General features: G+C 35.7%; 1 protein-coding gene across 3 annotated transcripts in view; it reads right to left on the bottom strand.

Annotated features, from left to right (window-relative positions):
• Positions 1-14,819, bottom strand: part of TTC7B (tetratricopeptide repeat domain 7B) — a 342,224-nt gene that overhangs the window by 196,543 nt on the left and 130,862 nt on the right. For all 3 annotated transcript variants that reach the window (XM_044665011.1, XM_044665010.1, XM_044665009.1), the window contains exons 9-11: positions 3,888-3,971; positions 2,992-3,096; positions 1,232-1,373 (exon numbers count right to left, since the gene is read on the bottom strand). In XM_044665011.1, coding sequence (XP_044520946.1) covers positions 1,232-1,373; positions 2,992-3,096; positions 3,888-3,971 — 331 coding nt within the window. The remainder of the gene's footprint in view (positions 1-1,231; positions 1,374-2,991; positions 3,097-3,887; positions 3,972-14,819) is intronic.

Raw genomic sequence — 14,819 nt, forward strand, 5'->3', positions numbered from 1 at the left:
GAAGTACAAGGGTTAAAAAAAAAATATATATATATATATGTATATATATATATATATATATATACATATATATATATATATATACATACACAATACCCTGTGTTAAGCTCCCCTTTTAATTTAAAGTCACAGTTCTGGAGCTGCAAAGGACCTTGAAGACTATTAAGTCCAATTCCTTCTATAGGTAGGGCTAGGATTAACATTTCCAATACAGGGTGAATAAGTGGCTATGAGACTAGAACTCTGGCCTTCTGTCCAACGCTCCTTTCTCTCTACATCAGACCATTTTCTCTAACAATGCAATTGAAAGAACTTTTAAAAACCATTTGTTTTGTGAAATTTAAAGAAAACAAAAATATACTTCAAAGACATACAAAATTCACAAGATATGTGCTATTTTGTGGAAGACTAATAATGTAAAGATTGAAAGTAATTCCTGGAATAATTAAAGTAAGCATTCCCAAGTTGTTTCTCTTATAAGGACATAATAGAACTAATACCATTTAAAATCTGTTAGATATAATGAATACAAATTATTCTTTAAAACACATATAATCTGGGTATCTTGTACCTCAATTACAGCTAATTCTAAAGTCTGTATTCTGTTTGTTTCCAAAGACTACACATTTTTTATTTTCTGTTGCATGCATAGTTAAACTTTTTCATTTTAATCTTTACTTTTTGTCCTAGTAGCAAATACTAGGCAGAAGAGCGAGGGTCAAGCAAACAGGGTTAAGTGACTTGCCCACAGTCATATATCTCTCAAGTGTGTGAGGCTAGAACTTAATCCAGATCCTCCTAACTCCAGGCCTGGAACTCTAACCACTGTACCACCTAGATGACCCCATAATTGAAACGTATGTGACATAAAATAGTTGCTGGTGAAGAGGGAGAGCAATCAAAAGAAGTTTATTGAAGGTGAGACACTGGGTTCTAATTCTCCATATCTGAGCCTAAGAGCTCTTTCCATTGAGAAACCACCAGACTACATGTTGGTTGGATCTGGTCCCTCCCTAGTCAGGCTCATACCTCCAAAATCAAATATACCTTAACCCATTTGCTATGATAGTCATGACCAAAAGGGAAAAAAAAATCTGTGAAGATATAATCCAAGTGTCCTACTTTTCTTTTAAATGTGGGAAGTCTTTCTTTGCTTATGGAATTATCTTCTCAAAGAGACCAGATAGCATCACAGGTTGATAAGAGTTAATAACTCTAAGTTAAATACCACATTCCTGCCCCCACCTAATCTTACCATCAGTGGCCTGCAGACTGTAAGTGAGCCCCAAAGCTAAGTAACCTTTGGCTTTGAACTCTGAAGTTTTTTCTCCCATGTCAACTACATTTTTGGCAAAATTTTCAGCTTCTTCCAACTGAAAAAGAAGACAAGTTTAAAGACATACAAAATTCATCCTACTGCCTGAGATGAGTTTTTTACATATATTCCCATGAGAATGTACTGCTTAAAGTGGAAATTCACTAGGTTACATTAAAAAAATGTTAAGAGAAACCTCCAAATTCTGAGGTCACACTATAGTCTCGCTTCTGGACCATAGTTAACATAGGACTCTTATTTTGCATTCTCTTTTTCTTCTTAATCAATTATATTCTTCTTGTCTCTAATTCTAATTGCTCTAAAAATCATTACTGAGTCTCATTCTATGACTCATATACCTAATATTCTCTACGGTACATTTAAAGGATTTTTTCCTTTGCTTAATTTAACAGCAAATACATGGACCTTCTTTCAACTTATATAATAAAAATTATTAGATAGTACTTAGATGTTTTTATTTAATACAATCACATTCATTTATTTAAAAGGCATTATTATGCAACCACTGTGTATAAATATGCCATTTTAGACACTGGAAGACATACAGATAAATAAGATGAAAATGTTGCCCTCCAGACATTTATAATCAAGTAAAAGTAATAAGATATGTATAAAATAATAGAAAAATTCAAATAAGTTAAATACACAAGAATTCAAAGTGCTTTTTTAATTGGGAAAAAAATGACTTTTATGGAGAGCAGTAGTACAACAGTTCCTACTGGGCACCTGAATTTCCCAATTCAAAAGAGCTCTAATACTCAAAAATTCACTTAAGTTGATTTCATTTCTTCACTTGCTCTCTGTTGTACACATCTATATCCTTCATTCCTTGGGTAAGTAAACCCCAAGTATAGGGGTCAAAATCTTATACCTGCAGAAATTAACAAAACTTCCCAGAAGCCATGCTTTTCAACTGAATGCTATCTTTGAAAATATGATTTTTTCCTAAATTTAGTCACTTAAAATAGCTCAAAGATTAATTTTCTAATGTTTATTACTTTCCTATTTCTAGACTGGGCTAGATTGACTGAAAAATCAATAGGATTTAATAATGTTTTTTAGATGGAAAAACTAATCACTCAACCAAGATATGTACCTGACAGCTTTCTATCATTAGGAATTTGTATAATTAACACATGAGCTTTCTACTTCTATTTAAGGGAATAAATTTTAGAAATCCACACACCTACATTGTACCTAAACATAATTCAATAAATATTGGAAGACTATCAATGCATAGAACATTGCACATAAGTAACCACTAAATGAATGTTTGCTGAATGAAAATAAAATGGAAAAATAATACAGTAAAGAAGGAGAACCTGTTTTTATACAACTTCATCATGCTTTATGTAAAATCCAATAAATGAACATCCAGATTTATACCAGAAGTAAATGATGAAGGAGGTGATGATTCAACTTTTTTAAATGATTCCTTTAAACCCTAAGAGTATTTAAAACATGAGTCAACATGTAGAATGTTTAGTTACATGCTTCTTTTAAGTAGTGCCCCTACTACAAAAAGTAAGATAACATCTGGGCCACAGTTCTAATTCTCTCTAGTTATGGTATTTTTGAGCTAATGTTCCTATGACTGTAACATACTTAAATAATCTTTAAAGCCAATGAGGATTTTAAAGCACTAATTGACTTACCCAATGAAGGGAACCCATACACAACTTTGCAGCCAGGAGAGGAATGGTAGCATCGTCAGGTTTCAAACGGATACATTCCTTCAGAACCTTCACAGCACGAGCAGACTTGACAAAAGAGGAATATTTCTGTGAAACTCAATTACAAAATTTGTGACAAAGACACTAAGCAAATCTTTGGGGGTGAGGGGCACTATGTTTACTAAAATACTTGTTGGTTATATTTTCAGTTTCTGATCAAACAAACAAGCAAGCCCTGACTCCCCTCCACTACCACTCCCCAACCACTCTAAAATTTCTGACAGAAGCCTGAGCAAACAATAATTCACTGAGAAGTAAGAGTAGAGACAAGAAGAAAGCTCACACAGAAGCTAATATTTGTAGGGGGGAAAGATTACATCTCATTCATCATTTGTTCACTATATGAAGTTTCTGGCTAATTTTCCCTTAAATACTTCCGTAATCCTCTTCTTCAGATCTCTTGACTTACAGAACAAAGGCAGAATGGGTCAGAATGAAACAGTCAATTGGATATTGTGTCCCAAAAAGTATTTACTCTCAATCTACTTCAATAGAACTTAAAAGATCAGCATGAGTATTTGGCTTTGTACATGCATGAGTATTCCAGACTTGTAGCTTCCTCACAAGCTTTTACTGTTCAAATGGTTAGGAAAAGGAACATTCCAGAGAATTATCCTCTCAAGAACATAATTCTGTGTTTCCCCCAGCTAAGCAAAACTGGCTAATCTAACTGTTTCAACTGTTACCTTAAAAATGACTAAAGGGAAACTACAACATTTGATTCTGATTTCCATGGGATATAATTTAATTTCTAGCCACAAATTTCCCAGTATTCCCTGGTGATATTGAGAACTGCACATACAAATGGGGTAACTCACTTTTCCTGCAGCCATCAGTGACAATGCAAACTGGTACCAGAGGTGGAACTCCTCAAATGCAAACTTCATAGCTCTTTCTAAACACTAGTTTGAAAAGATGAAAAAAATATAAACAAATGATAAATTATGAATGTAGAGATGATAAACTAGTTGCAAAGTTTTAAAAGCACAACTCTAGGAGTGTCCAGAATATTCAGTAGTTGAATCATGCTTAAAATCTGAAACTTCTGTAAACATTGGATTTAATACTGTGAAAACAGTCCCTAAATGAGTTAGAGAGCTGCCTAACTGCCTTTAACAGGAAAACCAGGATTCAATTTACTGCCTCTGCCACAAACTAATGGTATCAGCTAGGTAAGTCACTTAACCTAGAGGATAGGGGAGTATGGATGACGAAAGAACACCCAGGCAAATTTCTAAGATAATAATTTGTAAAGCACATGCTGATCTACATTGGTAGAAGTTTCCTTCTTTGGATTTTCCCACACACCAAAGCAATCACAGGTCAGGGTGGGGGTGGGGGCAGTTATGCATAAACTGAAATCAACCAACAAAATATTTAGTGATACTGCATCAGGAGAGCTTCCTGAAAAGGAAAAAGCCCAAGTTATGGTGTCAGAAGTCCTTAATTCAAGGTACTACCCTAAAATTTACTTACTTTTCAATCTTAGGCAAGTCACTTCCGTTTTCCGTTCTAAAGATAATAGTATTTGGCACCACTTCTTGGGTGGGCAGGTTGTGAAAAAAAAAACACTATACTAAGCATCAAGCACTGTGTAAAAGCAAATTCTCTTTATGCTCATTAAATGTATGCTATGTACACTAGCTACCTCCAGATTTACTCTCCCTCCTCAATCCTTTGCAATTTGGTGTCACACCTCCTCACTTTATTGATCCTGCTCTTTCCAAAGTTACCAATGATCTCTTGATTGCCAGATCTGATGTTATTTTCTCAGTCTTTAACATATCCAACCTATCTTCGATAACACTAGCCACTCTTTCCTAGACATCTCTTTTCTTTGAGTTTCACAGCACTGCTCTCTTCTGTCTTAATTAGAAATCTTGAACCTTTGGACTCCACCTCCCTGAATTCTTTTTCATTACCAGCATCCTTCTCCCTACGTCCCCAAGTTGCGTGCTTACGTTGTTTGTATATAGTTGGCTGTAACTTCACCTCTTGCTCTCTCTTTTTCTGTGTGCACAGCTGGGTTAGCACCCTCTTTGCTCTAGCTTTTTTATTTTAATTATTATTAATAAACTTTATAAAATATGATAGTTGTTGTATATTAATTTTAATCTTAACACTTCTGATTCTTCTGCTACTTGTTGAACTGCTATTTCTCAGTGTCTTTTGCTGGTTCATCACCCATATAATATCACCTAATTGTATATATTCTCCAAGATTCTGTCCTAAGCCACCTACTTTTCTCTTCCTGCACTCTCTTTGGTAACTTCATCACCCCCCGGGCTCACATCACAAGTTGCCTACTGAACAGGTCAAACAGGATGTCAAGACATACTACTTCAGCATGTCCAAATCAGAATTCATTAGCTTTGCCCAAAAATCTACTCCTCTCCTAAACTCCCCCATTTCTTCCAAGGGCACAATGATTCTACCAGTTTCCAAAGTTCTTAATTTTGGCATTATCCTTCACTCCACACAGCTGCTCAGTCCAAAGATTCAATCAATTGCCATCTTCTGTCACTTATATCTACACAAAATCCAGCAAATGACCTTTGCTCTGTATTTAGTCATGACCTTACATTAGACCCACACCACTTCTTGCTTAGCTTACTAGAAGACCCTATGAACTGGTCTCTTTGCCTCAATTCTCTCTTTCATCCTGTGGCCAAAGTTCTTTTCCCTAAAAGTAGCCTTGTCTATGTGACACCCTACTCAACAAATACCAGTGGCTCCCTATTGTCTCTAGGATAAAACATAAACTCCACTGGTTAGCATATAACATCTTTACTTCAACCCATCTCTCCAATCTTGCTGGCCATGACAGTCCATGTCCTATCTCTAGACCTCTGTAGTGGCTGTGAGCCATGCTGGAAATGTCCTTCTTTCTCTCTTCCAGCTCACAGATGCCTCTCTGCCTTCAAGCCAAAGCTTAAGCATTATCTTCTATTTCTTCTTCTGCCTTTCTTAATTCCCTAAGACTGTTCATATTCTCCCTCTGAAACTACCTTGTACTTAACTACTTTGTATTTATTATCTTCTATTTATTCTGTCCTGAAACTGGAAATGGCAAACCACTCTAGTATCTTTGCCAAGAAACCCCATGGACAGAGATTCATGGGATCCTTCACAAAGAGATAGGCATGACTGAACAACAATTCATCCCGTCTATTCTTCTATATGGGTATTTGTTTTCTTGCTTATTATAATGTAAACTCCAACTGAGATGGAATTGCTTCAGTCATGGAATTTGTATTTCCAACACCTACTATGGTGCCTGGTACATACTCAATAAATGACTGATTAAAGCAATGTGTCCAGCACTGTCTCAGGCTTTCAGGAATTAAATGGGATTTTCACTAAAAGAACTTATACTCTAATAGAAAAACTAGGCTTTTTTTTTTAATTTAAATTTTTTTTAGAAAATGTATTGTTTGTTGGTTACATTCAAATTCCCAGGTATCTCTTTCCCCCTCCCCTGCTAGAGAAGGCATCATTTGACATATATATTATATATTTTACATATATAAATAAAAAATCTTTCATGTTTCTATTTATCAGTTCTTTCTCTGAAGGTGGATGCTCACAAGTTATTCTTCAAATATTAATTCTGTAGCTATATATAATGCTCTCTTTGTTCTACTCATTTCACTTTTTATAATTTTATGTAGGTCTTCCCAAGTTTGTTTGTTTGTTTGTTTCAAAATAATCTGTTCATCATTTCTTATGGCACAGTAGTATTCCATCACAATCATATGCCATGACTTGTTTAGCCATTCCCCAATTGATGGGCATCCCTTCAATTTCTAGTTCTCTGATACCACAAATAGCTGCTAGACGTATTTTAGAACATATAGGTTCTTTTTATTTTTCCCTAATCACTCTTGGAAACAGATCAACAATGGCATTGCTGGGTCAAAAACTAAATTTTTTTAAAGAGAAAACTGCAAAAGAAAATTTATCAAAAAGAACAATCAACATGGACTTGATATAAGATCACTATGGACCTACTACTAAAACATAAAGGTTTCATGGAAAAGGCATCTTGAGTCTCAGTTATAAAGTGTATTATATTCTCTTTGGAGAATAAGAAGGGAATCAAAGAACTTCCAAGAGATATCTCAGTAGTTACCTAATCTAACTCAAACTTGAAAAAAAAATTCTAATTACATACTGGACAAATGGTCATCCAGCTTCTGCTCTCTATCCTCCAACAGCCTTGTTACCTCCCCAGGTAATCTATTCCACTTCTAGATAACTCAATTATTAGATTTTCTCATATCAAACCTAAATTTCCTCGTTGCAACTTCCACCCATTGCTCCTACTTCTGCTTTATGGAGGTAAGAAAAAAAAGTTTAACCTCTTTCATATGAGAAACCTTCAAATATTTAAAAAGATCTATCATGTCTCTCCTAAAAGTTCTCTTCTCCTGAATAATTATACTCAGTTGCTCCAACCAATCTCTACATGAACTCAAGTCCCTTCACTATTAGGTTTGCCCTCCTCCTCTAGACTTCTCCAGCTTACCCATGTCTTTTCTGACATGTGTTACCTAGCAATAAGCTCCATATGTGGTCAGACAAAGGACTACCATCTGCTTATTGGGATGTTATTTTTATCGGTGCAGCCTAAGATTAAGTTCATGTTCTTGCCTTTAATACTGAAGCTTATGCAAACAATCACCTCTTTTTTAGATAAACTGATTTCTAGTCCCATCTTGCACTTGTAAAGTCGATTTTTTGAAACCATGTGTAAGACTTTTATATTTAACTCTATTAAAATGAAAACAGGGAGAGCAGAGAATAGGAAAAGAGGATGAACAAATACAGAGACAGGAGTAATCCTGGCCAAAAAAAGCCACTGAATCTAACTAAAGCAGAAGGTGTCCATTTTAAGAAATGAGAAATACAGGTGGATGGATAAGGAAGAGATGGTAAATGGAGGGCTTTGAATACAAGCCTAAGAGTTCATATGTGGTCTGATAAAAGCAACGACCTATTATTACAGCTTCTTAAACAAAAGGGACATGTAGAAAACAGGAGAACACTATGTAAAATGATCTGGATGAAGATAGAATGAAAGAATAATCCATTTATGAAATGATAAGATTTTAGACTAGGATAGTGACAAAAGAATCAGAAAATACAGATGAAAAGAGAGATAAAGAATAGACCTAACTTGGAAACTGATTGTGGATAAAAAGAGCTAAAGGAAAAGGCTCAAAATTGGTGGAGCCTCTGATAGAAACTGGGAGAATCCATTTTGGAGAGGGAAAATAAACAGAAATTAGTCTTAGTATAATAATAGTCCTAAAATAATTCATTGTTATATATCCACTAAATGTCTTAAATATATATGTTAACAGAAAAATGTTTTTCCCCCTTTTTGTTAGTCTGAGCAATATACATCAATTGTTTTTCTTATAAATGAAAGGAGAGCAGTCATGGAAACAGTCTGTTTTGAAAAAAAAAACAACCTAGATGCTAAAAATAATTATGCACACATATTTTCTTTTATTCTAAGAGCTAAAAGTCAGTAAAACAAAATGTGCCAAGAATTTAAATTTAGGCACAGCACAGAAAGGTCCAGAGACAATTCTTGCTCCACACCCCACACTCTCCAAAGAAATATATCATTTAGTTGAGGAAAAAGAACACAAACACATATAAACATTTAGCACAGGGTCCTACATAAAGTCAATGTAAAATATATATATATATATTAAGTTCTGTCTTTAACAGAGTGGCCATGTAATCCTGAGTAAGTCACAACCTCTCAATGTTTCTCTAGGAAACTCTCTAAGACCATGAGTTACAACAAAGGTATGAATCAGAATTTGATTGCTAAGTCCCTAGTCTAACACATATACAAAGGGTGTGTGTGTGTGTGTGTGTGTGTGTGTGTGTGTGTGTGTGTGTGTAACATCCATAACAAGTGGCTCTCTAGACGCTGCTTGGACCTCTAAGGAAGGGGAATTCCTTTAGCTTTTGAGATGAGCCCTTCTATTTTCCTAATCTCAAGCCTAAACTGACTTTTTATAACTATTACCTGTTGCTCCTGGCTCTGCCTGTGGAGTCAAAAAGAATAAGTCTAATCTCTCTTCCAACATGGCAGTCCTTTAAAAATTTGACCTTGACAATTATGATCCCCCTCTCCAACGAGGCATCTTTTCTCCAACCTCAACATGTCTAATTCCTTTGAAAGACCCTATGTCATGAACTCAAAAACCTGTACTGCCCTGCTTACTCTCCTCTAAATATCAGTTGATCCAAGTCCTTCTTCAACTGCTGTCCCCAAAATTGAATATAAAATTCCACATGAGGCCTTCCAAAGGCCAAAGAAGGATTATCACTCTCTATAACAATTATGTCCCTCCTTATACAGTCCAAGATGGCATTAGCTTTTTTTATTGCCCCATTACTCGGCTAATTCCTTTTGAGCTTATAATCCTGCCTAGATCCTTTTCAGAATGGCTACTGTCTACCCATGCCTCTCTCATTTCATTTGTGAAATTTCATTTTTATGCCCAAATGAAAGACTTTTACATTTATACCCCTGAATTTCATATTATTAGACTGAGCCTAATTAATGCTCTAGGCCAGTGTTGGCAAAGGTTTTCCAGTTCACGTGCCCAAACTGCAATTTCAAGCTGCCTGTGAGCCCTTCCCTCCTCCCATTACCCCCAAAGAATTGAGGAAACTCTTGCTTTGGGCGGTTGGGCAGAGTTTGAGCAAGGAGCAGCTCCCTAAGGGCCGGCTCTGCACCCTTGCCAATACTCTGCTAACACTACTCTAAGCTGTCAAAGATCCTTTTAGACACTAAATTCTCACCCAATGTGCCCCATGAGAGCTCTCTCCCACCTTTGGGTCATCTACAAATAGGGAGCAAAGGGCCAAGAACCAATCCCTAGGATGAGCCACTAGAGACCCAAAGGTACACTGCCTATTCCTGTGAAGTGCCTATCAAATACTAGTACCATTCTAGGCAAAATTAATAAGGGGCAATTCTATACTCAAGGTTTTTATAATTGGGACAAGAAAATGAATTAGAATATATATTTAATTATAAATGTAAAATCCCTGAAAAAAAGTATAATGAGATGCGAGGAGGGAAAGATGGCTTTGTACTGAGGAAGACCAGAGAAAACTGAATGGAAGAGGTGATAGCAGTAGCCCAGAAAGAGCAGCAGCAGGCCTCGATCCTCTGGAACGGGGGTAGAGTGGCAAAGGTAATGGATCTCAAGAGAAGCCGCCATACCAGAGTACAGAGGAAATGGGAAGCTAGTGTTACTACTGTCATTATTGTTATTAACAATAATAAGGCCATATCACACTTTAAGGTTTATGAAATTCTTTACACTTATTATCACGTTTGCTATTATCCCCTTGATATAGATGAGGTAAGGGAGGATCTAGAGGTAAAGTCCAGGGTCACAGAGCCAGTAAGTATCTGACACTGGATTTGAACTCAGATCTTGCTGACAAATGGTGCCACCTTGTGGTCGTAGAAGGCAAATACACAGACAGAGCATTTGCTCTGCTGAGGCTCCTCTATCTGTCTATCCTTTGTTAGGAGGCTCTCTTAATCCTAAGGCGAGTATTGTCTATGAAGTGGGGCTGAGAAAACCCAAGAAAAGCCTGCATGCGTGTGGGTGCTAGGCCTGCACCCCTCTGCACTCCTCTGTGTCATGTCAAACAGGTGAGGTCTCCCCACAGGATCTAGCACCTCGGGGCCTTCCATCTCTCCATGTTCTTGGCAGGCTGGGATTTCCTGGAACAGCCACGTCTGTCCCACGTGTCCATTGATGGCAAGCCCGAGCCAGGGATCCAGCCTGGTCTTTTTGAGGTGGGTACAGGAATAAGTCCATGAAAAGTGAGAGCCTCGGGGCACACTGACTCACAAGGTGACAGAAAAGCATCCACCTGAGTTTCTCTCTTGCTATCATCAGGGAATAATCATGAGCAAGGGAATTGCACCCCAAAAGGACCTGGGGAAAAGGAGCAAGGGAGGAGTTTCAGTGGCACCATACAGGAATACATTCTAGGCCCAGGGCCACTAGGGGACAAGGCAGAGATGTAAAACGAGAGGAATAAATATTGGGGAGTGAAAGTTATAAATGTGAAAACTTAAAAGACTAGATTCAACATATCAATAAATTATATTGGTTTTTTTTAAAAGGAGGTTGCTCTATTTAGTGCCATACCAATAAAACTACTCAGAAATTATTTCCCAGAACTAGAAAAATAATAACAAAATTCATTCTAGGAAACTACAGCCTAAAGGGCATGTGTTATACATTAGACTTGTATGAATGGCATAACAAGTGTTTAAATGTCTAAAATTATGCATACCTTTTGATCTGGTTATACCACTACTGGGTCTGTACCCCAAGAAATCAGATATGGAGGATAGAAGGTACTTGTACAAAAATGAGCTCTTTTTGTAGCGGTAAAGAATTGGAAACTGAGGGGGTGTCCATCAACTGGAAAATGGCTGAAGAAATTGTAGTATATGGTAGTATGGTACTGCTAGTAGTAATGGAGTACTGAAAAGATGAACAGGATGAGCTCATATATGAACTTATATGAACTGATACAAAATTAAGTGAGCAGAACCAAGAGAACAATAACTGAAATACTGTACAATGATCAACTCTGAAGTAGTAAACTATTATCAGCAAAACAAAGTTTCTAGATAACCCCAAGGGGACTCAAGATAAAAAAAATGCTATGCACAGCCAAATTAGGGACTGTTAGAATCTGACTGCCAAGTAAAACACACCATCTTTCATGAGTTTAATTGTATGCGTGATATGTGTCTTTTGTCATAGAATGGGGCATATGGAAATCTGTAGTGTATGAAAGTACTGGTATAACCTATATCAGACTATTTACCACCTTGGGGGGGGAGCGGGGTCCTAAATCACAAAATACAGGAAAACAATTCTCAGAAATTGTTTTTACATAGAATTGAAAAAAAAATTTTAAGTTTTCTGGAGAGTCAAAGTGATGAAATTTGTGAGCCTGGAAGGATAGCGAAATTATGAAGGTTGGACATGAAAAAAAATAAAAGGAGGCAGCTCGATGGCTGAGTGGATAGAGACCCAGGCCTGGAGACAGGAAGTCCTGGGTTCAAATCTGGCCTTAGATACTTCTTAACTATATGACCTGGGGCAAGTCACTTGACTCCAGTCACCTAGCTTTTATCATTCTTTTGCCTTGGAGTTGATTCTTAGTATTAAATTTACGACAGAAGTTAAGCTTAAAAGTTTAAGTTTAAATATTAAGTTAAGTTCTTTAAAAAAGAAAGAAAGCAAAAAGACAATGTATTTTCTAATAAGAATATAATTTATTCACATAACTTAGCACACAGTGTTAGGGCACAAAGCTGGTATTTAATAAACATTTATTAAATGACTCATTAATAAAGACAGACTTTTAAAATAATTACAGGAGTTTAGTTTTATTTTGTTGCTGACTTTAGAAACATGAGGAAGAGGACTCTCCTACATTCAGTGCAGTGTAATGGAAATAAGAGTGGTCTAAGAATATGGAGACCTGGGTTTGAATCTTAACTTTGTCATTTAGTAGCTACATGAACTCTAGGCAAATCACTTCATTTTACAAAATGGAAATAATACTACCTTTCAAGATGTTTTGAGGTTCAAATCAAATAATGTATGGAAAGTGCTATGTAACCCTCAAGATGTTATGTAAATGTGAGGTATAATTTTTAAAAGATATAAGGTAGGCTTCTAAGCACCATTTCCATAGGATGGGTAGGCAACCCAAGGTTCCTTTCTGGTCTAACACATACATATAAGAAAAAGCTCATAGGCATAGAAAATGACGACTTAAAAACTGAAACACTAATCAAAGCACAGTTCCAGGTTATTTAAAATAAACCACTATGATAAAGCAACATAGATGCAAATAAAGATGAAAAATTTGGAAACCCAAGAAACCTTTCCATGAATAGCTTTACATACTGGAATTTGCCCTACCATAAGTACTTCCGAATGCTATCAACATTATACTTGGTATAATGTTGACCAAACATTTCCTGGACCTTTCTGAAAACAGTATTTAGAGATCATGCTTCTCAGAGTTTCAGAACATAATCTGACTTTATAACAACAGAGACCAGCTAGTTGCCTATTACAATAATCTAGGTATGAGATAAAAAAGGCCTAAGAAAAGGCATGAGGCATGAGAATGGAAAAATAAAAACAGTAAAATTATAAATATGGGGAGGGGAGCAGTCAACAGTACACAATGGATTAGATGTAGAAGGATAAAGGTCTGAAGAGTCAGAAACAATTATAACTTGATAAATTAGGGAAGCAAGATATTGATGGTCTTACTGATGATAAAGTACTTGTTTAGAGAGAAATATACAACACATGCAGTTATCTAATACATTTCCATTTCAGGGGTCAGTCAGTGAAATGGAAATAAAAGTAGAACAGGAGGGAAGGGTCAGAATCAGAAGTATAGTTAGGAGTAATCAATGAATAGATGACAAATTAGATAACAAGAGGAAAGCAGAGCTATTTCTAATATGAAAGAGAAATCTATTATCTGCAATTAGACCACTGTCACATCTTTAAATCACCCATTAAGATTAATACCATAATTATTCAGTAAAGTCCTCAAAAAAGCAATCATTAAGATTTTAATTAGTATTTAATCGTTCAAGTAGTGGTCAAAATGTCACTTTGAAAAATTCTGTTTGCTTTTTATAACAAGAAGTTTATTCATTTTCAACTTATTATTTTGGCTTTTATAAATTATTCCAACTTCAGGGGATCCAAGAATGGGAAGCTGTTCTGATGTTTAAAAAACAAAACAAAACAAAAAAAATGACTTGGCAATTACCTTCCTGGCATACAAAATCCAATTATATGGACTAAGAAAAGTCAAATTCTCTTTTCTGAGTTCAAGGATAAGATAATATCTTTAGACAAACGAGGGGCATGGGGAGAAGTGGGGTAGGGGGAGTGGATATTTCACCAATAGATATTGAGTTTAGTACTGAGACAGAGATTGAAACCCATCACTACAAACTATATTCATTATGCAACTACATGGAGTAGCAAATCAGTTACTTGAGAATTATAAAATGAATCTGTTACATGTTAATGTAAATAACACTTTTTATGAAAAATAACTATAATTTCCACAAGAAAAAATAGAGGAAAAATTGGCATTGTTTTACATATTTTTGCAAATCTCTTTAATGTCTAGCTTAATAGAAGACAGCTGGATTCTCCTATCTGCTTCTGCATTCAATCTGTTGCAATATGTTGTTTTGATTGAAATATATGATGAAAATCTGGCCTTACACTGATATGTAGGAAGAAGTACTTTAATAGGCAAAAAAGTCTCAGTATTATTATGGAAATAGTTTTGACCTCAAAGGCCCCAGGAGAAAGCAGATCACACTTTGAGAATCACAAATATGGTCCAAACTCCTCATTTCAAAGGTGAAAAAAACACAGGCCTACTGGGAGGAAGTGACCTCATCAGGATAGTACCAATAGTTTCCTCATCTGTAAAACAGGGATAATACCAGCACTTAAGCTTTTTACTTTAAGGATCAAATAAGATACTATTTATAAAGCACTTAACAATATTTAAGTACTACATAAATGTTAGGTATTATTATATTATATTATATTATATTATATTATATTATATTATATTATATTATATTATATTATATTATATTATATTATATTTATTATATT

This window comes from Gracilinanus agilis, chromosome 2 (genome assembly GCF_016433145.1).
Source record: "Gracilinanus agilis isolate LMUSP501 chromosome 2, AgileGrace, whole genome shotgun sequence".
Lineage (NCBI taxonomy): Eukaryota > Metazoa > Chordata > Mammalia > Didelphimorphia > Didelphidae > Gracilinanus > Gracilinanus agilis.